Source organism: Triticum dicoccoides, chromosome 2A (assembly GCF_002162155.2).
Source record: "Triticum dicoccoides isolate Atlit2015 ecotype Zavitan chromosome 2A, WEW_v2.0, whole genome shotgun sequence".
Classification (NCBI taxonomy): Eukaryota; Viridiplantae; Streptophyta; class Magnoliopsida; order Poales; family Poaceae; genus Triticum; species Triticum dicoccoides.
The window spans coordinates 174,703,705-174,730,788 of NC_041382.1; the positions used below are offsets into that span (position 1 = coordinate 174,703,705).

Genomic DNA, 27,084 nt, shown 5'->3' on the forward strand with positions numbered 1-27,084 from the left:
TTTCTCGATTATGGAGGTGGTAAAAGAGTTCGTCGTAAAGGTTATGATGATGCAAGCTTGACACCTATCCGGATAGCTCTGAGTAGAGAGACCGGATACATATAATGGAGCAATAATTTAGAATAGCTCCAAGTAGAACAGTTGTTTGGAATAGCTCCAAATAGAGCGTGGTAGCTGCATCTAGGAGATGACATAGAGATTTGTAAAGCACACACGGATCTGAAAGGTTCAGACCCGTTGACTAAAACCTCTCTCACAAGCAACATGATCAAACATAAAACTCATTGAGTGTCAATCACATAGTGATGTGAACTAGACTACTGACTCTAGTAAACTCTTGGGTATTAGTCACATGGCGATGTGACCTGTGAGTGTTAATCACATGGCGATGTGAACTAGATTATTGACTCTAGTGCAAGTGGGAGACTGTTGGAAATATGCCCTAGAGGCAATAATAAAAGTATTATTATTATATTTCCTTGTTCATGATAATTGTCTTTTATTCATGCTATAACTGTATTATCCGGAAATCGTAATACACGTGTGAATACATAGACCACAATATGTCCCTAGTGAGCCTCTAGTTGACTAGCTCGTTGTGATCAAAAGATAGTCATGGTTTCCTAGCTATGGACATTGGATGTCGTTGATAACGGGATCACATCATTAGGAGAATGATGTGATGGACAAGACCCAATCCTAAGCATAGCACAAAGATCGTGTAGTTCGTTTGCTAGAGCTTTGCCAATGTCAAGTATCCCTTCCTTCGACCATGAGAGTGTGTAACTCCTAGATACCGTAGGAGTGCTTTGGGTGTATCAAACGTCACAACGTAACTGGGTGACTATAAAGGTGCACTACAGGTATCTCCGAAAGTATCTATTGTTTTATGCGGATCGAGACTGGGATTTGTCACTCCGTGTAAACGGAGAGGTATCTCTGGGCCCACTCAGTAGGACATCATCATATGTGCAATGTGACCAAGGAGTTGATCACGGGATGATGTGTTACGGAACGAGTAAAGTGACTTGCCGGTAACGAGATTGAACAACGTATTGGATACCGACGATCGAATCTCGGGCAAGTAAAATACCGCTAGACAAAGGGAATTGTATACGGGATCGATTGAGTCCTTGACATCGTGGTTCATCCGATGAGATCATCGTGGAACATGTGGGAGCCAACATGGGTATCCAGATCCTGCTGTTGGTTATTGACCGGAGAACGTCTCAGTCATGTCTGCATGTCTCCCGAACCCGTAGGGTCTACACACTTAAGGTTCGATGACGCTAGGGTTATAAAGGAAGCTTGTATGTGGTTACCGAATGTTGTTCGGAGTCCCGGATGAGATCCCGGACGTCACGAGGAGTTCCGGAATGGTCCGGAGGTAAAGATTTATATATAGGAAGTCCTGTTTCGGCCATCGGGACAAGTTTCGGGGTCATCGGTATTGTACCGGGACCACCGGAAGGGTCCCGGGGGTCCACCGGGTGGGGCCACCTGCCCCGGGGGGCCACATGGGCTGTAGGGGGTGCGCCTTGGCCTACATGGGCCAAGGGCACCAGCCCCAAGAGGCCCATGCGCCTAGGGAACCCTAGAGGGAAGAGTCCTCAAGGGGGAAGGCACCTCCGAGGTGCCTTGGGGAGGATGGACTCCTCCCCCCTCTTGGCCGCCGCACCAGATGCCATCTGGAGGCTGGCCGCTGCCCCTTGGGGTGGGAAACCCTAAAGGGGGCGCAGCCCTCCCCTTCCCCTATATATGAGGCCTAGGGGCTGCCCATAACACGCGATTTGATCTCTCGTTGGTGCAGCCCTGCCCCTCTCCCTCCTCCTCCTCTCCCATGGTGCTTGGCGAAGCCCTGCGGGATTGCCACGCTCCTCCACCACCACCACGCCGTTGTGCTGCTGTTGGATGGAGTCTTCCTCAACCTCTCCCTCTCTCCTTGCTGGATCAAGGCGTGGGAGACGTCACCGGGCTGTACGTGTGTTGAACGCGGAGGTGCCGTCCGTTCGGCACTTGATCATCGGTGATCTGAATCACGACGAGTACGACTCCATCAACCCCGTTCACTTGAACGCTTCCGCTTAGCGATCTACAAGGGTATGTAGATGCACTCTCCTTCTACTCGTTGCTGGTCTCTCCATAGATAGATCTTGGTGATACGTAGGAAATTTTTTGAATTTCTGCTACGTTCCCCAACAGTGGCATCATGAGCTAGGTCTATTGCGTAGATTCTTTGCACGAGTAGAACACAAAGTAGTTGTGGGCGTTGATGTTGTTCAATATGCTTACCGTTACTAGTCCAATCTTGTTTCGACGGTATTGTGGGATGAAGCGGCCCGGACCGACCTTACACGTACTCTTACGTGAGACAGGTTCCACCGATTGACATGCACTTGGTGCATAAGGTGGCTAGCGGGTGCCAGTCTCTCCCACTTTAGTCGGAACGGATTCGATGAAAAGGGTCCTTATGAAGGGTAAATAGCAATTGGCATATCACGTTGTGGTTTTGCGTAGGTAAGAAACGTTCTTGCTAGAACCCATAGCAGCCACGTAAAACATGCAACAACAATTAGAGGACGTCTAACTTGTTTTTGCAGGGTATGCTATGTGATGTGATATGGCCAAAAGGATGTGATGAATGATATATGTGATGTATGAGATTGATCATGTTCTTGTAATAGGATTCACGACTTGCATGTCGATGAGTATGACAACCGGCAGGAGCCATAGGAGTTGTCTTTATTTTTTGTATGACCTGCGTGTCATTGAAGAACGCCATGTAAACTACTTTACTTTATTGCTAAACGTGTTAGTCATAGAAGTAGAAGTAGTCGTTGGCGTGACAACTTCATGAAGACACGATGATGGAGATCATGATGATGGAGATCATGGTGTCATGCCGGTGACAAGATGATCATGGAGCCCCGAAGATGAAGATCAAAGGAGCTATATGATATTGGCCATATCATGTCACTACTTTATATAATTGCATGTGATGTTTATTATGTTTTATGCATCTTGTTTACTTAGAACGACGGTAGTAAATAAGATGATCCCTTACAAAAATTTCAAGAAGTGTTCTCCCCTAACTGTGCACCGTTGCTACAGTTCGTCGTTTCGAAGCACCACGTGATGATCGGGTGTGATAGATTCTTACGTTCACATACAACGGGTGTAAGACAGTTTTACACAGCGAAAACACTTAGGGTTAACTTGACGAGCCTAGCATGTACAGACATGGCCTCGGAACACGGAGACCGAAAGGTCGAACACGAGTCGTATGGAAGATACGATCTACATGAGAATGTTCACCGACGATGACTAGTCCGTCTCACGTGATGATCGGACACGGCCTAGTCGACTCGGATCGTGTAACACTTAGATGACCAAAGGGATGTCAAATCTGAGTGGGAGTTCATTATAATTTGATTAGATGAACTTAATTATCATGAACTTAGTCTAAAATTTTTACAATATGTCTTGTAGATCAAATGGCCAACGTAGTCCTCAACTTCAACGCGTTCCTAGAGAAAACCAAGCTAAAAGATGATGGCAGCAACTATACGGACTGGGTCCGGAACCTGAGGATCATCCTCATAGCTGCCAAGAAAGATTATGTCCTACAAGCACAGCTTGGTGACGCACCCGTTCTCCCTGCAGAACAAGATGTTATGAACGCTTGGCAGGCACGTTTCGATGACTACTCCCTCGTTCAGTGCGGCATGCTTTACAGCCTAGAGCCGGGGCTCCAAAAGCGTTTTGAGAGACATGGAGCATATGAGATGTTCGAAGAGCTGAAAATGGTTTTCCAAGCTCATGCCCGGGTCGAGAGATATGAAGTCTCCGACAAATTCTTCAGCTGTAAGATGGAGGAAAACAGTTCTGTCAGTGAGCACATACTCACTATGTCTGGGTTGCATAACCGCTTGACTCAGCTGGGAGTTAATCTCCCGGATGATGCGGTCATTGACAGAATCCTCCAGTCGCTTCCACCAAGCTACAAGAGCTTTGTGATGAACTTCAATATGCAGGGGATGGAAAAGACCATTCCTGAAGTATTTGCTATGCTGAAATCAGCAGAGGTAGAAGTCAGGAAGGAACATCAAGTGTTGATGGTCAATAAAACCACTAAGTTCAAGAAAGGCAAGGGTAAAAAGAACTTCAAGAAGGACGGCAAGGAGGTTGCCGCGCTCGGCAAGCAAGCTGCCGGGAAGAAGCCAAAGAATGGACCCAAGCCCGAGACTGAGTGCTTTTATTGCAAGGGAAGCGGTCACTGGAAGCGGAACTGCCCTAAGTACTTAGCGGATAAGAAGGCCGGCAAAACAAAAGGTATATGTGATATACATGTAATTGATGTGTACCTTACTAGTGCCCGTAGTGGCTCCTGGGTATTTGATACCGGTGCAGTTGCTCACATTTGTAACTCAAAGCAGGGGCTGCGGAATAAGCGGAAACTGGCAAAGGACGAGGTGACGATGCGCGTCGGGAATGGTTCCAAGGTCAATGTGATCGCCGTCGGCACGCTGCCTCTGCATCTCCCTTCGGGATTAGTTTTAAACCTTAATAATTGTTATTTAGTGCCAGCTTTGAGCATGAACATTGTATCGGGATCTCGTTTAATTCGAGATGGCTACTCTTTTAAATCTGAGAATAATGGTTGTTCCATTTTTATGAGAGATATGTTTTATGGTCATGCTCCTATGGTGAATGGTTTATTCTTTATGAATCTCGAACGTGATGCTACACATGTTCATAATGTGAGTACCAAAAGAAGTAAGGTTGATAATGATAGTCCCACATACTTGTGGCACTGCCGCCTTGGTCACATAGGTATCAAACGCATGAAGAAGCTCCATGCAGATGGACTTTTAGAGTCTCTTGATTATGAATCATTTGACACGTGCGAACCATGCCTTATGGGTAAAATGACCAAGACTCCGTTCTCAGGAACAATGGAGCGAGCAACCGACTTATTGGAAATCATACATACTGATGTGTGCGATCCGATGAGTGTTGAGGCTCGCGGTGGCTATCGTTATGTTCTCACTCTCACTGATGATTTAAGTAGGTATGGGTATATCTACTTAATGAAACACAAGTCTGAAACCTTTGAAAAGTTCAAGGAATTTCAGAGTGAGGTTGAAAATCAATGTGACAGGAAAATCAAGTTTCTACGATCAGATCGTGGAGGAGAATACTTGAGTCACGAGTTTGGGACACACTTAAGAAAATGTGGAATAGTTTCACAACTCACGCCGCCTGGAACACCTCAGCGAAATGGTGTGTCCGAACGTCGTAATCGCACTTTGTTAGATATGGTGCGATCTATGATGTCTCTTACCGATTTACCGCTTTCTTTTTGGGGCTATGCTTTAGAGACTGCCGCATTCACTTTAAATAGGGCTCCGTCGAAATCCGTTGAGACGACACCGTATGAATTATGGTTTGGAAAGAAACCTAAGCTGTCGTTTCTAAAAGTTTGGGGATGCGATGCTTATGTCAAGAAACTTCAACCTGAAAAGCTCAAACCCAAGTCGAAAAAATGCGTCCTCATAGGATACTCAAAAGAAACTATTGGGTACACCTTCTACCTCAGATCCGAAGGCAAGATCTTTGTTGCCAAGAATGGGTCCTTTCTGGAGAAAGAGTTTCTCTCGAAAGAAGTAAGTGGGAGGAAAGTAGAGATTGATGAAGTATTACCTCTTGAACCGGAAAATGGCGCAACTCAAGAAAATGTTCCTGAGGTGCCTACACCGACTAGAGAGGAAGTTAATGATCAAGATACTTCTGATCAAGCCCCTACTGAAATTCGAAGGTCCACAAGGACACGTTCCGCACCAGAGTGGTACGGCAACCCTGTCTTGGAAATCATGCTGTTAGACAATGGTGAACCTTCGAACTATGAAGAAGCGATGGCGGGCCCGGATTCCGACAAATGGCTAGAAGCCATGAAATCCGAGATAGGATCCATGTATGAAAACAAAGTATGGAATTTGACTGACTTGCCCGTTGAGCGGCGAGCCATAGAAAATAAATGGATCTTTAAGAGGAAGACAGACGCGGATGGTAATGTGACCATCTATAAAGCTCGGCTTGTCGCTAAGGGTTATCGACAAGTTCAAGGGGTTGACTACGATGAGACTTTCTCACCGGTAGCGAAGCTGAAGTCCGTCCGAATCATGTTAGCAATTGCCGCATTCTATGATTACGAAATATGGCAAATGGACGTCAAAACGGCATTCCTTAATGGTTTCCTTAAGGAAGAATTGTATATGATGCAGCCGGAAGGTTTTGTCGATCCTAAGAATGCTGACAAAGTGTGCAAGCTCCAACGCTCGATTTATGGGCTGGTGCAAGCATCTCAGAGTTGGAACATTCGCTTTGATGAGATGATCAAAGCGTTTGGGTTTACACAGACTTATGGAGAAGCCTGCGTTTACAAGAAAGTGAGTGGGAGCTCTGTAGCATTTCTCATATTATATGTAGATGACATACTGTTGATGGGAAATGATATAGAACTCTTGGACAGCATCAAGGCCTACTTGAATAAAAGTTTTTCAATGAAGGACCTTGGAGAAGCTGCTTATATATTAGGCATCAAAATCTATAGAGATAGATCGAGACGCCTCATAGGTCTTTCACAAAGCACATACCTTGATAAGATATTGAAGAAGTTCAATATGAATCAATCCAAGAAGGGGTTCTTGCCTGTGTTGCAAGGTATGAAATTGAGCTCAGCTCAATGTCCGACCACGGCAGAAGATATAGAAGAGATGAGCGTCATCCCCTATGCCTCAGCCATAGGTTCTATTATGTATGCCATGTTGTGTACCAGACCTGATGTTAACCTTGCCGTAAGTTTGGTAGGAAGGTACCAAAGTAATCCTGGCAAGGAACACTGGACAGCGGTCAAGAATATCCTGAAGTACCTGAAAAGGACTAAGGAAATGTTTCTCATTTATGGAGGTGACGAAGAGCTCGTCGTAAAGGGTTACGTCGACGCTAGCTTCGACACAGATCTGGATGACTCTAAGTCACAAACCGGATACGTGTATATTTTGAATGGTGGGGCAGTAAGCTGGTGCAGTTGCAAGCAAAGCGTCGTGGCGGGATCTACATGTGAAGCGAAGTACATGGCAGCCTCGGAGGCAGCACATGAAGCAATATGGGTGAAGGAGTTCATCACCGACCTAGGAGTCATACCCAATGCGTCGGGGCCGATCAAGCTCTTCTGTGACAACACTGGAGCTATTGCACTTGCCAAGGAGCCCAGGTTTCACAAGAAGACAAGGCACATCAAGCGTCGCTTCAACTCCATTCGTGAAAATGTTCAAGATGGAGACATAGAGATTTGTAAAGTACATACGGACCTGAATATAGCAGATCCATTGACTAAACCTCTCCCTAGAGCAAAACATGATCAACACCAGAATTCCATGGGTGTTCGATTCATCACAATGTAACTAGATTATTGACTCTAGTGCAAGTGGGAGACTGTTGGAAATATGCCCTAGAGGCAATAATAAAAGCATTATTATTATATTTCCTTGTTCATGATAATCATCTTTATTCATGCTATAATTGTGTTATCCGGAAATCGTAATACATGTGTGAATAACAGACACCAACATGTCCCTAGTGAGCCTCTAGTTGACTAGCTCGTTGATCAACAGATAGTCATGGTTTCCTGAATATGGACACTGGATGTCATTGATAACGAGATCACATCATTGGGAGAATGATGTGATGGACAAGACCCAATCCTAAACATAGCACAAGATCGTATAGTTCGTTTGCTAGAGTTTTCCAATGTCAAAGTATCTTTTCCTTAGACCATGAGATCGTGTAACTCCCGGATACCGTAGGAGTACTTTGGGTATGCCAAACGTCACAACGTAACTGGGTGACTATAAAGGTAGACTACGGGTATCTCCGAAAGTGTCTGTTGGGTGACATGGATCAAGACTGGGATTTGTCACTCCGTATGACGGAGAGATATCACTGGGCCCACTCGGTAATGCATCATCATAATGAGCTCAGAGTGACCAAGTGTCTGGTCACGGGATCATGCATTACGGTACGAGTAAAGTGACTTGCCGGTAACGAGATTGAATGAGGTATTGGGATACCGACGATCGAATCTCGGGCAAGTAACATATCGATAGACAAAGGGAATAGCGTACGGGATTGATTAAATCCTCGACATCGTGGTTCATCCGATGAGATCATCGTGGAGCATGTGGGAGCCAACATGGGTATCCAGATCCCGCTGTTGGTTATTGACCGGAGAGTCGTCTCGGTCATGTCTGCTTGTCTCCCGAACCCGTAGGGTCTACACACTTAAGGTTCGGTGACGCTAGGGTTATGAAGATATGTATATGCAGAAACCCGAATGTTGTTCGGAGTCCCGGATGAGATCCCGGATGTCACGAGGAGTTCCGGAATGGTCCGGAGGTAAAGAATTATATATAGGAAGTGCTGTTTCGGGCATCGGGACAAGTTTCGGGGTTATCGGTATTGTACCGGGACCACACCGGAAGGGTCCCGGGGGTCCACCGGGTGGAGCCACCTGTCCCGGGGGGGCCACATGGGCTGTAGGGGGTGCGCCTTGGCCTAGATGGGCCAAGGGCACCAGCCCCTATAGGCCCATGCGCCTAGGGTTTCCCCCTAGGAGGAGTCCTAGTGGTGGAAGGCACCCCTAGGTGCCTTGGGGGGGAGGGAAACCTCCCCTTGGCCGCCGGCCATAGGAGATTGGATCTCCTAGGCTGCGCACCAACCCCCCTTTGGCACCCCTATATATAGTGGGGGAGAGGAGGGACCTAATACACCAGCCCCTGGCGCCTCCACCTCCCCCCGTTACGTCTCTCCTTCGTAGTCTCGGCGAAGCCCTGCTGCTGTGACGCCCTGCATCCACCACCACGCCGTCGTGCTGCTGGATCTTCATCAACCTCTCCTCCCCCCTTGCTGGATCAAGAAGGAGGAGACGTCTCCCGTCCCGTACGTGTGTTGAACGCGGAGGTGCCGTCCGTTCGGCGCTGGTCATCGGTGATTTGGATCACGTCGAGTACGACTACATCATCACCGTTCTTTTGAACGCTTCCGTGCGCGATCTACAAAGGTATGTAGATGCAACTAATCACTCGTTGTTAGATGAACTCCTAGATGATCTTGGTGAAACGAGTAGGAAAATTTTTGTTTTCTGCAACATTCCCCAACATCATTTTACTAAAATTCCAGTCAGTAACAACCAGATCACAACAAAGATACTGGAACTTCAGTAAAAATAAGGAGAAACAACCAGTAACAATGTGTGCTTTATGATCAGATAAGAACGAGAAAGAGGATGGAGGAAGAAGGGGACAGAATAGCTACACAATCAGGAAACTACAGTCACACCAAGAAGACAAATTGTAGGTCAGTACTCTCACAATATCCTTCAAATAGTTCTTCCAGTAAAAAGTGTAGCACTATAAATTCAGGTAACTGTATAGTGTAAAATCTATCACTGTAAAATACAAAAATCACAACCTTTAGGCTACTACTATAAATTACAGAAGTTACAGGGTAGTGTAAATTCAAACATAAGGTCGCTCTAAATTCAAACAATCAAAAAAATTATAGTGCGGTAAATTATAGAAGCTATAAGACAGTAAATCCTTCATCAGGTTAGTCATCAATTAACTATAATTTACTACGAATACAAACAAAAAAGTAGACTTCTATGAATACTACAGTACTGTAAAATCCGAAGGTTGAGGTCGGTCGTGGCGCCCATGCATTGCATCGAAAAAAAAATCACACGCCCTTATGGTTGTCCGGATCTTCTACTTGAAGACGGCTAATCATTACGCCGTCGTCCCGAACTCTTCCTTGCTTCCCTCATTGTTTGATAATCTATCCAGCCCTTTTCTAATGGACCACTTGGCCTGCTGTTTACAAAGCACATATCAGCACACTGTAACACTGCCAGTAGTATTCATACATGGAAAGCCCACACAACGTTCAATCCTTCTTTACCGGGTCTTTCTCTTATTGCCACGTTGTAACCACACCCCTTAACCCTCTGCACAACTGTCATTCCTTCTTCACCGGGTCTATCATTTGCCATGTTATACGCACACCTCACCCTCCTGCTATTCTATATCTGTAAGCATCTTGTTGATCCGCTAAGCATCTTGTTTCAGTAGATAAGTCGAGTTGTATAGCCGTCTAACTCATATTATCATTGGTGCTTCCTGAACCACATAAGAATTGGACTCTTGTGATCCTGAATAATGAACTGAATCTGTAAAAAAAAAATGCTCAACATTAAGAATATTTAATTTAAAAAATCAGGACCTGAACGATTATATGCATAAGCCTGATGGTTGCATATAATACAAAGATTGTTGAACCGGTGATTGCTAAGAGGTCAATTTCATGCATCAAATATAAACTGTAGTAGAATTTGATAATTCTAAGCTTGAAAGGAAACCTGGGTACAAAATTGATCTATTTGGTGTCGCCTTCTAGGAAATCTACCCTGTTCTGAAGGCTTGTGTAGATGAATTATTTTCTATGTGGAAAGATATACTTGTACACGCTGCGCCTTCGCCCGCTAATAGCGGCTAAGAAGCATGATCACCTAGAGCGCCATCACTGGATTTAACCAGAACAAAAGGCAAACAATTTTATACATGAATATCTATATGACTGCAGTCAGAACTAAAAGTACCCGATTTTAAATATGGGTTGGGTGGCCTGCTGGAGTGCAGTACTTGAGAGACTATGCTAGTGTAGTAAACATAAATTTGGCCGGTCAGCTTCTATAGGGAATGCAAAACACTTATGAAATAAGAAACAGAGAACATCTAAGCAGAAATAAGGTACATGTTTGCTTACGAATGGTACTAACATGATATATTTTCTGCCCGCCGGTAAGTTATCAAGCAAGATCATCAAATGTTTCTTTGTAGATCACATTGTGAGTATTGCCAACAGTTTTCAGGAGAGTTATTTTCAGTCAAAGCTGGAAGATGAAGACTGACTAAGAAATACTCACATCAGTCAAAATAAAAATCCTGGGCTGAAAATTTGAGATGTACATAACTACTACAATGTAGCAACGAACCCATACACTTTTTTCATTATCCCTGCTGCCTTTTGACACTCAAGCGGACATTTGTATTGGCGACTATAAGAAAACTGGAAAATATATTAGATAGAGCGGGCGGTGAGGTCCCAGGTGGGGGGAGTGGGGGAGGCGGCGGGGTGGCACTCGGTAGGCAGAGCGACCGACGGCGGTGTGATCGCATGCGAAATCATAGTCAGAACTTTGCATTTGAAGGTACACGCTCAGAGGAATTTTTTTTGCTCAGTGCCAAAAGTATCAAATGCCTAAAACTGAAAATCACATCCTGAACTGAGCATTTTATTGAGAATCGGCAAAATAAGTTAAAGACAACAGTACGAGAACAGGTGAACGGTGATCTGATTTCAACACAAAATACGCATGAAGAAATAAAATGGGTGGACAGTGGTTTGGTTTCTAAGCATAAAACTGATCATGTTTATGCCACACATTAAGCACATAATGTGTGCGTATTTGGAGCCTGAAACATCTACCAACTAAAACTACTCCCAAAAGCAATCTTCAAGTTCAATCTTAAGACGTAACACATAAAGCTACAGACTACAATTTTGATGCACAGATTTAGCTCACTCAATCCAGTTTAGAGAGTACCCACACCCAATTCTGGAAAAAATAATGCGAGGCCCAATCCTCCGCTGCATCAAGCATCAACCATCATGAGATTGATTCCATAATTGATCTGAAAACAGTTGCTTGGATTAATGTACTATTACAACTTGATGTCAGAGGAAAGGAGGGATAAAACCTTGAGGAGCTGCATGTCCATGGCGTCCTTGACATCTCCTTGAAGAATCCCTTGACAACGGCGACCGTGATGGATGGGGAACTCCCATGGCGTGCCCCAACTGCATCTCCAGCAGAGAATATGAAGAGAAGGTGAGGTGTATGGGCAGCGGATCTCGGCCAAGAAGGAAGGAAGGACGAACCTGGGACCACCGGAGACACGCCGGCGAAGTCATGCCCGAAACCCTAGCCATGGGTGTGTGGTTGCGAGCGGGCTGTAGAGGCCGGGAGCAGAGAGTCTGGGTGGAGGGGAGGGAGGCGCGAACCGTCGGCAGCTTGGGGCGTGCCGCGCTGCGCCGGAGGCGCCGGAAGCAGCCGGCATGGGCGGCGGCGGCGGCGATGACTTCATAGGCGAGAGGGAGAGGAGGCGAGCCCGTGTGCTCTGTGTGTGGTTGTGTTTCCTTTTTTCTCTACAGAACTGCTTGGACCGCGCGTTCAATAGTCCAAATGACAGGGGCTTTTACGCAAAAATGAATCGTTTTTCCTGAGTACCACTTAAACAAGGACCGCAGGTTGATTTCAAAGAAACGGCGGGGTTTTTTCGCAAAAACACCAGCGACGTACGACCAGAAGCGATGCGTGGTTTATTAGTAGGTAGAGACTAGCACAAATGCCCGTGCGTTGCAATGGGAGAAAAAAGATAATATCACACGTCTTTTCTCGTTTATTACAACTCGTATTACAGTGATAAGTAGAATTATTTTTTGCCTCCATAAGTAAACTTGCTGAAATGTCTCTTATGTTTCTCTTTCTCCTAATTTTTTGCACAAAGCTCTTCCATGAATCTGCACATTCCTGGTAGCTAGCACACTGTTTATAATAGGTTTTGTGGGAAGTAGTACCGCCGTGCCCCGTGCATGGAGCTCCTTGGTGCAGCTGATATGGTTGCACACCTAGAAAGAACACAATGAAATAATATTCAAGGGATATTGCTCGACGCCAGCTCAGGTGCTTCACACTAAGGGAAGACCTTGGGCTTGGACATGTCATGCACTGTTCCAGAATCTTCATCATGCTAATGCTACAACGGCCAATAGAACCTGACTGAGGAAGCGTCGTTTTCCTTCTCAGTCCTCTGGTGATGTTTGGTGGGGCAACCTATTGTTGTTGTAGGTACATTATGTAAAGCATGTACTCTTTTTTCTTTCATTATTGTTCAGCTGCAGTTGCAAATCATCAAATGGGTAGGATGTATTTTTTTTTGCCATGCCGAAAAAGGATGTAGTTATTTACCATCCTACTATCATCGGGTTACACGGCGACCATGATTAGGAGAAGTAAAATATCCCCTTCGGTGAAAAACAAAACATTTAGAAGTAGTAGTCCGGCTTGGACCATATTTTCTTATTGATAATCTAACATTTCTTGAAATGTAAAGCTTCTCTACTTTCACGTCCAAATATTGGGAAGCACCAAACAATATTATGTCTGTACTGGAGAAAGAAGTAGAAAACCTAAAAGGATTAAGTTATTGATGCTTGAAGGTCGTCTAGGTAGTATCAGGTAAGAATAGTAGGAACAGAATTGCATCAAGTGTTACCATCTGGAAAGTTCTGGCATGCATGCCTTAAGATATTCAATTAACTAAAGTCCTAGAACTTACAAAGAGGAAATCTAACAAGATAAGAAATGTTCAACTTTCATAAGTAAAATTGAACCTGACGATATAATTATCTATGTTGTGTGAAACTAAATCAATCAATTTTGGTTATTACAGGCAAAGCAATATGATAAAATGCTCATCTCATCTCCAACTTGTCTGGCCTTTATAGCAGCTAAAGTAGCACTAATTACCTCAACCTCTGCAGCAGATGCTTCAACCAAATAATTAGCACATTTGCACTATCTTCTGCACACACACAAAATAAGTTCGAAACACATCTCAGTACGCGGTAGCTCACATTTAATATGAACAGAAGACCATCCATAGAAAGATGGTCTGCACAAGTCTAGGACAGAAATAATGCAAACCTCGGTGTCACTGGACCACAACATTCTCAGGGCTGATATCCGCATACACATCCCCATTAACAGGAGGAGCAACTGGGTTTCCAAGAACCACAGCTCCATCAGCTGTTGTTTCTGTAGTCATTTGCATGTTTGTTCATCATCGTAGCAAATATGCCCGGTGCTCATCCAGCTTGCATGTTAGCAGGAGCTGCAGTTACAAGCATTTGTTGTTTCAGCAGCAAGAAGGTCATCCAGCAGCACACCTGCGGTTACAACTACATATTAATTTTTGCGTCAACAAAAAGTAAACTAATGAACCTACAAAGGACGGTGGATATCATATTCAGAGTCCATGGGAGAAAGGGAGAAAGCAAACTGCACACATTATGGATTATATTGCTACAATATAGTGCAAGCAAGACCATCCTTAGGTCCATACCTCTTAGGAACGTCCAGGGGCATGGTCCCCTGCAGATAGCTTGGCCTCGTTGAGTAGGAGGTTGTCAGGTGCAACATTGTAGTTGGGAGGGTTATCTGTAGTTGACGTATTTATAGTATAGTATTATTTACTCTTCATTCTCTTGAATCCATCAGACTTGTATGTAATACATATCTTAAGAAAATAAAATGAAACAAAATCAGATACATGTAAACATGAAGGAAACACATTTGTCTAACTAAAATAAGACAAAGAAGAGATCCTTACTGTAATTGCATTCTCAACCAAGTGAAATACTAAGCCTTGCATGCCTATGAGCTCATCAAAAGGGACATCCTCGACACCATCCATGTCATCCAGACCATCTAACATATGCTCAACTTGGGCCTATTAGAGTGATTTGGATGTTTGTCAGAAAGCTTCTTCACCCAGCTGGCAAGTCTTCAAACCGAGCATGCAAATGTAGATTCGCTTCCTTTAAAACGTTTCATGCATGATCAATAATCTATAGTCCGATGATTCTTGCCAAAAATCAAATATCAAAATTAATCGCAGGTTAATTAAGCAGTGTAGAAGTAAAGCAACAGACTATCAGTTACACAAATCGTTTCAGGTTTTCAGCCACAACAATGTACAAAAAACATCAGATCTCCAGACAAATTGCCATTGGTAAGTAGCTCTGTCTAACATATGTTTAACACTAACTACTTCTTTTTGCGCCAAAAAGAAAACAGTAAATGCAATTATGACTCTCAAAGCAAATATACTAATCCAAAATTACAAATAGATATTTGATCTACAGGAACACAAACACTAATAACCGGGACAGATCATTCCAAGCTCAACCATTTCTGATATATAGGTTGTACATCAGAAAAATTCCCCACTACATTATCTAACCATGTATAAGACACCACTTCAGAGTTCAGACCATCAGTTCAAGAAAGTAAATTATGCAAAACTATTAAAAAGCAGATGAGATGCGAGTTTGGCTTCAACAATCATTAAGATATATCAGGAAATTACAAAGTTTGCTTCAGTGAATACCTAAGTGCAGAACCAACAGATGGAGTTCCGACGAAGTGTGGAGCAAGGGTGAACGGCGGGTGGTGTGCCGGCAGCTCGATCCCCACCTCATTCCCTCGTGTGCCGCACCAGGAGAGGAGCCATGCACCCCTCGCGCGCCTGCGCGTCCCGCCTGGCAGTGGCTTTGACGCCGGCGAAGTCCTCGCTCCCGGACGCCTCCATTCTCGGGTCCTTCGTCTCCGTGCGCACCTCCCGCTTCGCTGTCGCCGCCTGATGCGGACCCCGAGCGTAGCCTCCCCGCCTCTCCATTTTTCTCCTCCTCCGTCTCCGCGCGCCCATCTCCGTGCTCCCCTCCCACCTCGCCACCGCCACCTGATGCGGCACCCGAGCGCAACGCGACCCCCTCCCAGGTCAGATCAGGCTGCAGTGAAGCTTCACATCGGGATCCATGGCGCTGTCGTTCCTGACAGAGACAAGATTTGAGAGAGAGAAAAGAAAGGGAGAAGAAGAGAGATAGAGTGTGGGGGAGAGGGTAATGGACAACGGCTGGAGGTCGGCGGCAGTGGCGCGGGACGCCGGCGTGAGGAGCAGGCCGAGGCGCTCGGGACCTGCTGGTCCAGATCGAGCGAGGGGCCTCGGGGAGGAGCAGAGCACGAGGCGGCGGCGTACGAGCTAGATCGGGAGGCTGCTTTTTTTTTCTTTCTCGTCATACCGGTTCGATTGACTTTATTATATGGACTGCGGGTTTATTACTCTAAATCACAAGGACTTTATCGTAAAAACAGCGACGATGTACCACCAGAAGCACTAATAGGCGCTTTATTAGTATATATGTATATGTATGTATATATATATAAGGAAAGCTTATTAGGAGGAAAAGATTAACAACAATGAAGCCTATCAATTACCCATAAACAACAAAATAGTTTATTCATAAGAACCCACAATCAAGCAACCAGACATCACAACAACAATATAAATGAGGAAATTCATTCCTATGACTAAGATGAATGAACGTCTCCTCGCGCCTTTTTCTGATGATGAAATATCTGATGCTTTGTTCCAAATCGGACCCTTAAAGGCGCCGGGTCCGGATGGGTTCCCGTCCCGGTTTTATCAGAGGAACTGGGGTTGCTTGAAAGAGGAAATCATAGCCGCGGTTCGACTGTTTTTTGTCACAAGCCATATGCCAGAAGGGGTCAATGATACGTGTATTGTACTGATCCCCAAAGTTCAACACCCGGTGACGTTGAAGGATTTCCGTCCTATTTCTCTGTGCAATGTGATTTACAAGATAGTCTCAAAATGTATGGTGAATAGGCTCAGACCGTGCCTTGTGGATCTCATTTCAGAAAATCAAAGCGCGCTCATCCCGGGACGCTTAATCTCAGATAATTCGATGATTGCTTTTGAGTGTATCCACCATATCCAAACTTCTTCAGGAAATAATGATTTTTGTGCATATAAGATGGACCTGTCGAAGGCTTATGACCGTGTTGATTGCGACTACCTGGAGCGTGCTCTTTTGAAGTGGGGCTTCGCCCCACGGTGGGTTGATCTAGTAATGGAGTGTGTCAGATCGGTCAAGTATTCTGTCAAGTTTAATGGCCGGCTACTGGAGCAGTTCTCTCCTTCGTGTGGTTTACGTCAAGGTGACCCCATATCACCCTTCCTGTTCCTTTTTGTGGCTGACTCCTTGTCTTCCTTATTACATGAGGCAGTCCAACATAGAGGACTTGAGGCTATCAAAATTAGTAGGAGAGCCCCTGCTATATCACACTTATTGTTTGCAGATGATTCCCTTCTGTTCTTCCGTGCTACTACGGATTCGGCGATGATTGTCAAGGATGTTTTGAGTACTTATGCTTTAGCTACGGGTCAAATTATCAACCCCTCAAAGTGCTCCATCCTGTTTGCTGACAATTGTCCAAATCAAGTTGTGGTGGAAGTGAAACAAATTCTGAATGTTACTCAACAGGAGTTTGAACCAAAGTATTTGGGCCTCCCGGTTCCAAAGGGGCACATGCATAAGGGATGTTTTGAATCTCTGCAGTCTAGATTGAGTAAGTGCTTGATGAATTGGAGTGAACGATACTCGTCTTTTGCAAGTAAGGAGGTGCTTATAAAAGCGGTGGCCCAAGCCATCCCAGTTTATGTTATGGGTATATTCAAACTTCCCATGTCGGTTTGTGATGAGTTAACAAAGATGATGAGGCAATACTGGTGGGGGTGGAAAACAGAAAGAAAAAGATGGCATGGGTTGCTTGGGAGCGTTTGACTCTCCCTAAATCTCAAGGAGGCATTGGTTTTAGGAATATGCGCGCTTACAATCAGGCTCTTCTGGCTAAACAAGCCTGGAGGCTTCTCACTAATCCAGAATCGTTATGTGCCCGACTGCTCTGAGCCAAGTATTACCCTAACGGGAACTTGGTGGATACAGTTTTTCCGTCGAACTCCTCGGCGGTGTGGAAGGGCATTGAGCATGGACTAGAATTGGTGAAGAAAGGAATACTCTGGCGAGTGGGCAATGGGGCTAGCATCGGAACGTGGAGGGACCCGTGGATCCCTAGGGGTCCCCCATTTACTCCTATCTTGCCAAGAGGCAACTGCCGCCTCAATAGAGTCCAGGATTTTCTTGATGATCGCGGCAACTGGAAGTTAAACTTGCTACAACAGTTCTTCTACCAGGCTGATGTAGATGCAATACTGAAGATCCGCACTTCCCCGCGCCAGCAGGAGGACTTTGTATCGTGGCCTTGGGACAGATCGGGGCAGTTTACTGTCAAGAGTGCCTACCACTTTGCAATGTCTTCAATAAGAGATTATCTCAGTCCGGGTGCGTCGAGCTCTAACCCTAATGGTGACCGACCGTTGTGGAAGCTTGTCTAGTCTGCGGATGCCCCCCCCCCAAGATGAGACACTTTGCTTGGCAAGTCATTTCGGGATCACTTCCAACAAATGTTGAGAAGTTTCGTCGACATATTGGTACATCCGCCTGCTGCAACCTCTGTCAAAGGGAGGAGGAGTCCTCATTTCATGCGTTACTTGTATGCCCTAATGCTGCTATGCTCTAGGATTCTATGCGGCTAGTCTGGCCACTTCCCCCCAGAACAGATATCCAGTGTACGGGCTCAGAGTGGCTGCTCCACCTCCTACCGAAATCAAACGAGCAGATCAGGAGCAGAATCATTATGGTACTATGGCGTATATGGCATCTGCGGAACGAATTCACTCATGGTAAATCTATCCCTCCACTCGAGGTTTCCTGCTTGTTCTTGGCAAGTTACTATAACACCTTCCAACAAATCTCGCTCAGTGTTGAGGAAATTATGAAAGGGAAAGCTCCGGTGGTTTATGAACCTACACATAGACCCCCATCTGGAATATATGCACCTCGCAAACCTTGGCCTCCTCCACAGGTGCACCAGGTGGCGTTATCAGTGGATGGCTCTTTTGACCCTACGGACGGGTCAGCGGGCTCGGGAATGATTCTTCGTGACATGACCGGGACTGTTATCTTCGCATCCTACCGCAAACTATTTCACTGCAATGAAGCTCTCGAGGCAGAACTGCAAGCTATGATGGAAGGGTTGAAGCTGGCGATAGAGCATTCTCAGGCCACTATTGTTTTTCAGTCTGATTGTGCGGTGGCTCTCAAGATGCTTGGGGATGATTCATTGGATAGGTCGGCATATGGACACTTGGTGGCGGAGATCAAAAGGTTCTTGAATGATAGGGTAGTTATTCCTGTTAAAATTCTTTATGATCAGAATAGGGTTGCACATTGTTTAGCTAATTTTGATAGATGTGAGGATAGCACAGCCTTTTGGTTGGGTCAACCTCCCCCATGTATTAGCAAGCTAGTTGCTGAAGATTGTAACTCTATCACTCTGGAATAAAATACCCTATGGTTCCTCGCAAAAAAAAGACTACACATATGTTGCATGTGCACGAATTATGATTTTTTTTAAAGCAGACCTGTTCAGGTGGGCTGACCTGGCCCAACCTGGGCTAAATGGGTCAGGAACGACACGACCCTCCCAGGCACACCAACTATATGGGCCGACACATGTGCCTAGCCCAGGCACGGCCACTTAGTAAAAGGGCCAGCATGGAGGTACGTTTAGCCCGGTGGCCCGCGTAGAATTCAGCTTATTAAGTTTTTTTAATATATTCAGTCTATTGGGTTGTATAAATATTAAAAAGAAACGAAACGGGTCGTGCCGTGCCAGCACTCGTACCCAGCTTCGCAGCCCAACACGGCCTTAAGCGGGCCACATGCCGGTACGACCGAATTATCGACGTGCCAAGCTAGACTCACCACGCCGTCGGGCACGCGGGCTATCGGGTCAGCACGCCAGGATGGGCCCATTTGGCCACCTTTGTTGTTCAAAGGACCAAAAACTCGACAGAATCTCTCCGATTTCTAAAAAAAAAAAACAGAATATCTCCGGTGCGTACCGGAGGCTGAGAGGAGTCGTAGCCGCCGTGTCAGAAAGCCACACCGGCGCCGCCTGCCCCCCTCTATCTCCATCTCCGTCTCCGGGAAGCGGCGAGGAGCCTTGCGCTGCATCGCCGTCGAGATGGATCTCCTGAGGAAGGAGCTGGAGAAGAAGCGGAAGGCGGCGACGGCCGACTTCGGCGGTAAGAACTTTGTCCGGCGGTCGGAGCTGGAGGACAAGCAGCTCCAGAAGCGCCGCCAGATCCCCGCCAAGGTTCCTTCTGTGCCCACCCCCAACTCCTCCGCCGCCTCCGACCCTACCAACTCCAACGCCGACCCCGCCCAGGCCGGGGGCGGGAACCCTAACCCTAGCTCCTCCGCCGCCGCGGCCTCTGTTCCACCCGCCCTCGCGGGGAAGAAGGCCCCGCCGGAGGATACGCTCCACTCCGAGGAGCGCCGCATTGATGAGCTCGTCCTCCCGCGGAACGAGGTCATGCGGCGCCTCCGGGTGCTCCGCGAGCCGGTCACGTTATTTGGGGAGGACGACGCCGACCGCCTTGATCGCCTCAAGCTCGTGCTCAAGTCCGGAGCGATTGACGACATTGACGACCTTGAGATGACAGAGGGGCAGACCAACGATTTCCTCCGTGACATGATTGAGCTCCGCATGCGGCAGAAGGCTGGTCGAGACGCCTATGGCAAGGGCAAAGGCAAGCGTGTAGGTGCTGGTGATGGAGGTGAGGGCGGCGCCCTGGGAGACGATGTGGATGAAGGGGACGGGGATGCCCGGAGGAGTGGGGATGATGCTGATGCAGACAAGGACTCAAAGCGAATGAAGACCAAGTTTGAGGAGCTTTGTGACGAAGACAAGATCTTAGTCTTCTTCAAGAGGTTGCTCAATGAGTGGAACCAGGAGCTGGATGATATGACAGAGCTGGAGAAGCGTTCGGCAAAGGGAAAGTCAATGTTTGCAACGTTCAAGCAGTGTGCGCGGTATCTCAGTCCCCTGTTTGAGTTCTGCAGGAAGAAGGTGAGCATATTTTGGTGTTCTGTCAGCTGGTTTCTTAAATTGTGTGATGTTATTTTCATTCAGTTACGAATTAAAGTAATTGTGCAAGAGTGGGGTGAATTGGGATTTGAAATTATGCTTGCGATGACATGATGTACCTGCAAAATTCAGAATCACGGGTAAAGTGACGAGTGCTATTGTGTAGAACTTAAGAGTTGTATTAGAAATAGGAGATGACAAAACTTGACATCTAATACAATTTCAACCTTCTGCTCAAATCCTTCTTGGTTCTTGCATTGCAGCCTGAAGAAGTCTTAGAGTATTTTGGAATGGAAAACTGATCAAAGAGATGGTCATTGTCATGCATATTTTACATATAAATTATGCATGTATACCGAGACTAAAATAGGGGTAACCGGAGCAACATCATCACATAAATAAATTTATTAAGGAAAAGGGGCCTACATCTGGTCATCAGTTGAATGTAATGATAGCAGATAGTTATAAATGGTCATCTAATGTTTCTTATGACCATAGTAACCTGGCTGTATTTACATAGTTTCTTATGACCATATGACTTCAGTCTATCTCACTAAGATCTTGTGATTATGTGAATCACATTTGCTAGAGATTCAATGAAGCTTATGAACTTCTCAATGCTGGTAGTGCCAGAGGATCACTATATATTCTGTACCTTAGGCCAGCTTATAAAGCTGTAATGATATAACTTCACTATGAAATATCTCTTATATATCCATGACACATGGTAGACATGCTACTTCCTAGTTAGTGTGATGCTAAACTTGCATTGATTTTGCAGTTTTGCACAACATTTTTGCATCTGCTCCTTTATATCTGTTTCACTCTGCCAAGGATCACACTGTTTTGTTGTTACTTCTGCACTATAAATCATAATATATCTAGCTATGAAAATCCTCTCATTTTTACAGTATACTTCTTATTAACTAGTTGATTCATTGTATGCTGGATATGCAAATTAAAAACCATGTACTCTGAGTAGTGTAACAAGTCATGACTGTATGCTTGGTATTCTTTTGTTGGTGTTAGTTTCAAGTTTAATATAGCTCTTATGCGTGTAAAGAGTAGCTGTACGGCTGTATCAGGAAACACACACATAATCAATTCATCCCTATTATAGGGAGGGTGCTCTTGTAAAATGATGAAAACAATTTTGGTGAAGACGCAGCCTGGGGCTTAATTGTTTATTATCAAACGAAATTTCAAGGCCCGACTCAAAAGCCAACGGTTAACCTTTTTTTTTTCAAACCCCTTTAAATTTTTGCTTCTTTGTTCTCATTCTTCATCTGTGTTGTGCATGTTCTGGCATACAGTGTGGTTTCTGATTCATTGTGATGTAGCTAGCCACCTGGCCCCGATATAGTTCTGAATCTAAAAAAAGAAGGGCTCAGTTGAACTTTGCGCATATTCTGCTAGCAGTTAAGGACCTTTTTGAGGAAGCGACTTTTGATGGTCCTTTTTATGGATTCAGCTTCCTCTTAAACTCTTTTCTTATACATGGATTCACTTTCTCATTAAAGAACCTGCTCGTGCTGAATTGTGATGCTCACATCTGAATTGTGAAGAGTGTTTATGAACTTTATGTTGTACCTTCCATGCCTACGTTATGTTGACCCTCTCCTGACTGAAACTGCTTGGCATTTCTGACGCCAATTATTGCTTCTGTGTTTAGGTTCTTCCCGATGACATCCGTAAAGCATTGCTCTTTATTGTGGACTGCTGCATGAAGCGTGATTATTTGCAAGCAATGGACCAATACATCAAGCTGGCCATTGGCAACGCGCCATGGCCTATTGGAGTCACTATGGTTGGTATCCACGAGCGTTCTGCCCGAGAGAAGATTTACACGAACAGTGTGGCTCATATCATGAACGACGAGACCACTCGCAAGTACCTTCAGTCGATCAAGAGGCTCATGACCCTTTGCCAGCGTCGTTATCCTGCTCTGCCCTCCAAATCAGTGGAGTTCAACAGCTTGGCAAATGGGAGTGACCTGCAGGCCCTTCTATCGGAGGAGAAGAATCCGACGAAAGGTCCTTCTGAGGACAGGCTCCGGCTGATGCCAGCATCAAAAGAGTGATGCTTCACCCACAAGCTCGGATCACAAATACTAGAAGTTTGGGGTCTTTGTGTAATCTAAACTAAATGCGACATTTCCTGTTATGCTTCCATTTTTGTACTGACGTGGAACGACAGAGGAATCATGTATGTTAGTCAAAATTGCTAAAGAAGCTATGATTATCTGTACCAATAGAATTCACTGTCTGAGGATTCACGAAATCAGCTTATAATTGCATAAAACATCCTGTGCCGTTCAACGAAGGTGTTGACAAACCATACTTTTAATCAGGTGGGTTAACTCATAGTTATGTTCTCGCAGAATAGAGCAGACTTGGCTATTAACAGAGGCAAATCACTCTGCTTGAAAGAGGATTCACTGTCTCACTTGCATGGAAACTAATTTTGCTCCCCCCTCCTTTTGCAGTTTGCACGTGAAGCCGGCAGCAGTTTCATCAGTCTCCCTTGTGCTGAATTCTGGGTAAGTGAGCCCACTGCATCACAACAACCAATTATAATTTCCAGATCACATGAACGAAGCTTTGGATGAAAATGCAAATGGACATCAATGATCGCAAGGTGTTTCTTTAGTGGAGACATGAATACCTACGTTTTTAGCAGCCGTGCTGAATGCTTCTTTGTGGGTGATGTCAGGCTCCATGGCTTTAATCCTCTTTATCTCTTCCCTGAGAACATGGTGAATATGTTAAAAGCTTCCAATGGCCTCTCACATGAAATGCTTGTCAAATGTTATGGCTGCATGCTTATTTCTTACTTGATGAAACAGTTGTATGCCGACGGCGTCCGCTGCTTCCTCACCGGCGCTGCAAAAGAAGCATAGCTCATGATCTGTCTGCCGGTGCACAAGAAAAGACGGGTAAGTTTGTCTACGTTTGTTGACGGCAGTGGCACTCTTCTCCACGACCTCTCCCTCCCCGTCGTCGTCGTTGTCGTTGCCGGCGCTGCTGTCGTCCGACCATTCTCTCGGCGGCGGATCAATGCCCAGCTCCTGTTCCACCCGTCAGTTTGGTATACAGACTACAGTCGAAGCTGAAAAGAAGCATGCGGACAATGTCCTACCCCTGTATGATGCCCATGCAAAGCTACTTCGGAAGCAAAGGCTGACCTGAAGAGGCAGCTCGACGGACGGCGGCGGCGGCGGCGGAGGGGGAGAAGCCACGCTGACGGAGAGGACGCCGGCGCAGCAGCCGCACTGCACGGCCACCATCTTGAGAAGGCCGCTGCACGGCACGCTCACCTGCACGTACGCATGGCAGCGAGTCTAAGTGAGCTTCTGCGCACACACTGTGACGCGACGAGAGAGAGCCAAATGGTACGTACCAGCAAGATGGTGGCGCAGAACCTGCACTGCACGTAGCCGAGCCGCTCGTCGAGGCCGAGAGCTGGCCGAGACGCCGACGACGACATGGCGGCGGCGGCGACGGCGACGAGCCGTGCGTTCTGCGGGCGGTGCGCCGTGGAAGGGACAGCAACACTGGAGCGACGAGCAACCTGTTGGCTAATCCAACATTTATCTCCTCTTGGAGTAGGGGGGCATGCATGTGCGCGGCAGTGTTGGCGTTGCAATCAGCACAGTGAAAATGGCTCCCGATCGCCATGAAACCATGCACAGCAGCAGGATCCTCGAAACGGCAACCTCGTGGGTGAGGGCCGAGGGGCGTACGTACGGGAGGGTCTCGAACAATCTTATCAGGCCAACACAATGGAAACGAGCTCCGAGAAGGCGGGTGGCCCATGTCGGCAGTTCTGCGATCCCAAGCCCATGCAGGGTGATGGCGCAGTAACGATCATGGCAGAGATGGCATGCCTCGCATACATACACTCGGTGACAATCGGGTTGCCCGGCAGGGGGCTCCTCGGCTACGTGGTCTCAGCGTCTCGTTGCCGCGGAGATTCCTCCGTTTCGGGGACGGTCTATTGCGCCGGGGACCCCCTGCTTGTCCGTGGCATGGCAGAAGGCAGAATGGCTCGTTTACTAGCCCCAATGCGCACGCTGATGAACGCCTGACAACGTTGGCGTTGCCATTCTGTAACAGAAGGTACTTCCAAGTACATAATTCCACATCTTGGTTATCGATCCAGTGCTAGCTTGGTCGACCAAGAAAGAATCGGATTAAGTCTCTCTTTCTTTTACAAGAACTTCACGAAAAACAGTTGATCATCTGCAGTAAACAGGAAGAAAAAATTACGACAATTGCCTGGGCAGGTATGTTGGCAGTGTTGCAGCCAGTCTGCCAAGTGCGCCAGTTCTCATACTGTCATACAATGCCGAAGGAGATGCCACAAATGCAGCGCAAAGCCATTGCTTCTAAAGAGATGCTACAGGAAAGTTTCTAGTAATTCTTTTTGGGAGGCAGCGCCATCGATCGGTCCGAACCTGCACAAGCATGTGAAAGTGAGTGCTCCCTGCTCCGTGCGGATAAGCTTTAAGACGGGGACACCATATCTGCACATTTTGCTCTTTCAAGTCTGGCAAAATGGCATCGCCTGCTACTGCTTGAATGAATACAGTGACATTTGTCGCAGAAGGAGAGCGAGAGACTAAAATAAATATACTGAACAGCTTCTGCATCATCAACTGCGAGGATCCCTCCATTCTGGGCCAAGATTTTAGTCACGGATTCCGAGACTACGTAACTTATTAGCGACCTTTCTTTGGATACCAAGATTTCTGACATCTTACTCTCGCATTTTAAAATTTTCAAATCGAATCTAATCAAGCGCCCTTGCGCTGAAGATGAAACCGAGAAACCACTGGGCTTGTTTCTTGGTTACGTAGTCTGAATTAGGTTTTCGCTATGTAATCGAGAAATCTCAATTTGGTTGATTTCTCTTCATGTTCTCGTTGCAGAAGTGAAATATTTTCGCTTAAGTACTCGACCCTCCCATAAACCATGGTCGTGGCCTTTGGCAAGGTGACCCCGACCCCTCTCGCTGCTTTTATCTGTCATCACCACAAAGTTGTTGCAGCACATCATTGACTTTGCAACACGACACGGACTTCTTCACAATATCAGGGGCCACAACATTATTGTTAGTACCTCAATTTACACAGACAATGTGGCGGTTTCGGGATCAACCTTACTAATATCTTGCATTGCTTCAGGGAGGTGACAGGATTGCCTATCAACTTCCATATGAGCTCAGTTTCCTTGCCTGTTGCGACCACTTCAACTTGGATGACATTTCCAAAATTTGCCGGCCATGTGCACCTCCTTTCCTATGAAATACCTTGCCTTCCACTCTCGGTGTGGCATCTCAAAAGGGTCGACTTTCAGCCTCTAGATGACAGAATAGCGTCTAAGCTAGTTACCTACATCAAAAAGAATTTCACGACGGCGGGGCATACTACACTTGTCAAACCCGTCATCACCTCGCAAACAATCTACCAACTCACACCGTTCATTGTACCACATAAAGTAAAGAACAATAATAAGTAAGTGACAGATGAAAGATGTCGACTAGAGGAGAGTGAATAGGCGACTACATTTTTAACTTTCCTAGTTGGTTTAAGGATCGTAGAATTCTAAGTTCTCTAAGATGCAACTAACTGAATCAACCAATATGACATGAAGCACAACACTCGTAACAAGATAAAACATGGTAAGCAAGCTAGTAACACACCAAGCAAGTAATAAAGCTTGGGAACAAAATATCCAGATGCATGGTGATGTATCCTAAAGTAAGTCCTTGAGGGGACTTTAATCTTTGTCGGAGTGGTGTGGGCACTAAGTTCCCCAACGACACCGAGTGTCTCGCCTTCGTCTCCTTGAGCCCCGCCAACCAAAGCTTGGATCAACTACTAAGAGGTAGGTCTTGAGGTGGCATCTAACCTCCACAAACTTTTCCACAGATTTTGCACATCACGAAGCCTCTGAGCGACTCCAATCATCTATGAGTCCCCACAACTCCAAGATTAACAAACTCGATGAAGCAGGTCTCCTCTTTCTTTCCCCACATAAAGATTAAAACTTGGGTAGTTTGGGAGGAGTACTCGAGCTCTGAAAGTCAACAATAGTGGTTAGAGCTCATATACAAATGGCCATGTGTTGTTGGGAAGAAGAGGCGGCTTATATAAGTCCCCAAAATCCAACGGTTACCTTCACTCTACGATGTACCTGTACACTTCGGATTTAGTTTGGAGTACTGGAATTCCGCAACCGGTTTCAATTCCAAACCATGCA

The 27,084-nt window shown here is 46.0% G+C and overlaps 2 protein-coding genes and 2 long non-coding RNA genes across 6 annotated transcripts; 1 reads left to right on the forward strand and 3 right to left on the reverse strand.

Annotated features, from left to right (window-relative positions):
• Positions 1 to 11,507: 11,507 nt before the first annotated feature.
• On the reverse strand, positions 11,508 to 12,089 carry LOC119354060. 2 transcript variants are annotated; one of them, XR_005170626.1, is made up of 3 exons: positions 12,061 to 12,089; positions 11,880 to 11,979; positions 11,508 to 11,769 (listed from the first exon to the last, which is right to left on the reverse strand). It is a non-coding gene; the product is annotated as an uncharacterized LOC119354060 (long non-coding RNA). The 2 variants fall into 2 exon arrangements; XR_005170627.1 differs by having other exon boundaries at positions 11,508 to 11,813.
• Positions 12,090 to 13,209: 1,120 nt separating this feature from the next.
• On the reverse strand, positions 13,210 to 15,401 carry LOC119359228. Of its 2 annotated transcripts, none has more exons than XR_005172425.1 (4): positions 15,354 to 15,401; positions 14,307 to 14,480; positions 13,889 to 14,130; positions 13,210 to 13,766 (listed from the first exon to the last, which is right to left on the reverse strand). It is a non-coding gene; the product is annotated as an uncharacterized LOC119359228 (long non-coding RNA). The 2 variants fall into 2 exon arrangements; XR_005172424.1 differs by lacking the exon at positions 15,354 to 15,401 and adding an exon at positions 14,574 to 14,647 and having other exon boundaries at positions 13,212 to 13,766.
• A 4,356-nt stretch (positions 15,402 to 19,757) lies between these two features.
• On the forward strand, positions 19,758 to 23,072 carry LOC119354061 (pre-mRNA-splicing factor 18-like). Its single transcript, XM_037620761.1, has 2 exons — positions 19,758 to 20,803; positions 22,494 to 23,072. The coding sequence occupies exons 1-2, from the start codon at positions 19,916 to 19,918 to the stop codon at positions 22,899 to 22,901; spliced, it is 1,296 nt and encodes a 431-aa protein (XP_037476658.1). The 5' UTR covers positions 19,758 to 19,915; the 3' UTR covers positions 22,902 to 23,072.
• A 103-nt stretch (positions 23,073 to 23,175) lies between these two features.
• Positions 23,176 to 24,307, reverse strand: LOC119357765 (protein YABBY 7-like). The gene is made up of 5 exons (XM_037624605.1): positions 24,221 to 24,307; positions 24,006 to 24,137; positions 23,655 to 23,917; positions 23,490 to 23,565; positions 23,176 to 23,373 (listed from the first exon to the last, which is right to left on the reverse strand). The coding sequence occupies exons 1-5, from the start codon at positions 24,305 to 24,307 to the stop codon at positions 23,335 to 23,337; spliced, it is 597 nt and encodes a 198-aa protein (XP_037480502.1). The 3' UTR covers positions 23,176 to 23,334.
• Positions 24,308 to 27,084: the final 2,777 nt, after the last annotated feature.

Excerpts from the sequence above, each read along its gene's own strand:
- LOC119357765 (XM_037624605.1), bottom strand. The coding sequence starts at position 24,307 with ATGTCGTCGTCGGCGTCTCGGCCAGCTCTCGGCCTCGACGAGCGGCTC. Across the intron at positions 24,138-24,220 it reads TCTGCGCCACCATCTTGCTG|GTGAGCGTGCCGTGCAGCGG; the intron begins GTACGTACCATT and ends GCGTACGTGCAG. Across the intron at positions 23,566-23,654 it reads GCATACAACTGTTTCATCAA|GGAAGAGATAAAGAGGATTA; the intron begins GTAAGAAATAAG and ends CCATGTTCTCAG.
- LOC119354061 (XM_037620761.1), top strand. The coding sequence starts at position 19,916 with ATGGATCTCCTGAGGAAGGAGCTGGAGAAGAAGCGGAAGGCGGCGACG. Across the intron at positions 20,804-22,493 it reads TTGAGTTCTGCAGGAAGAAG|GTTCTTCCCGATGACATCCG; the intron begins GTGAGCATATTT and ends TTCTGTGTTTAG.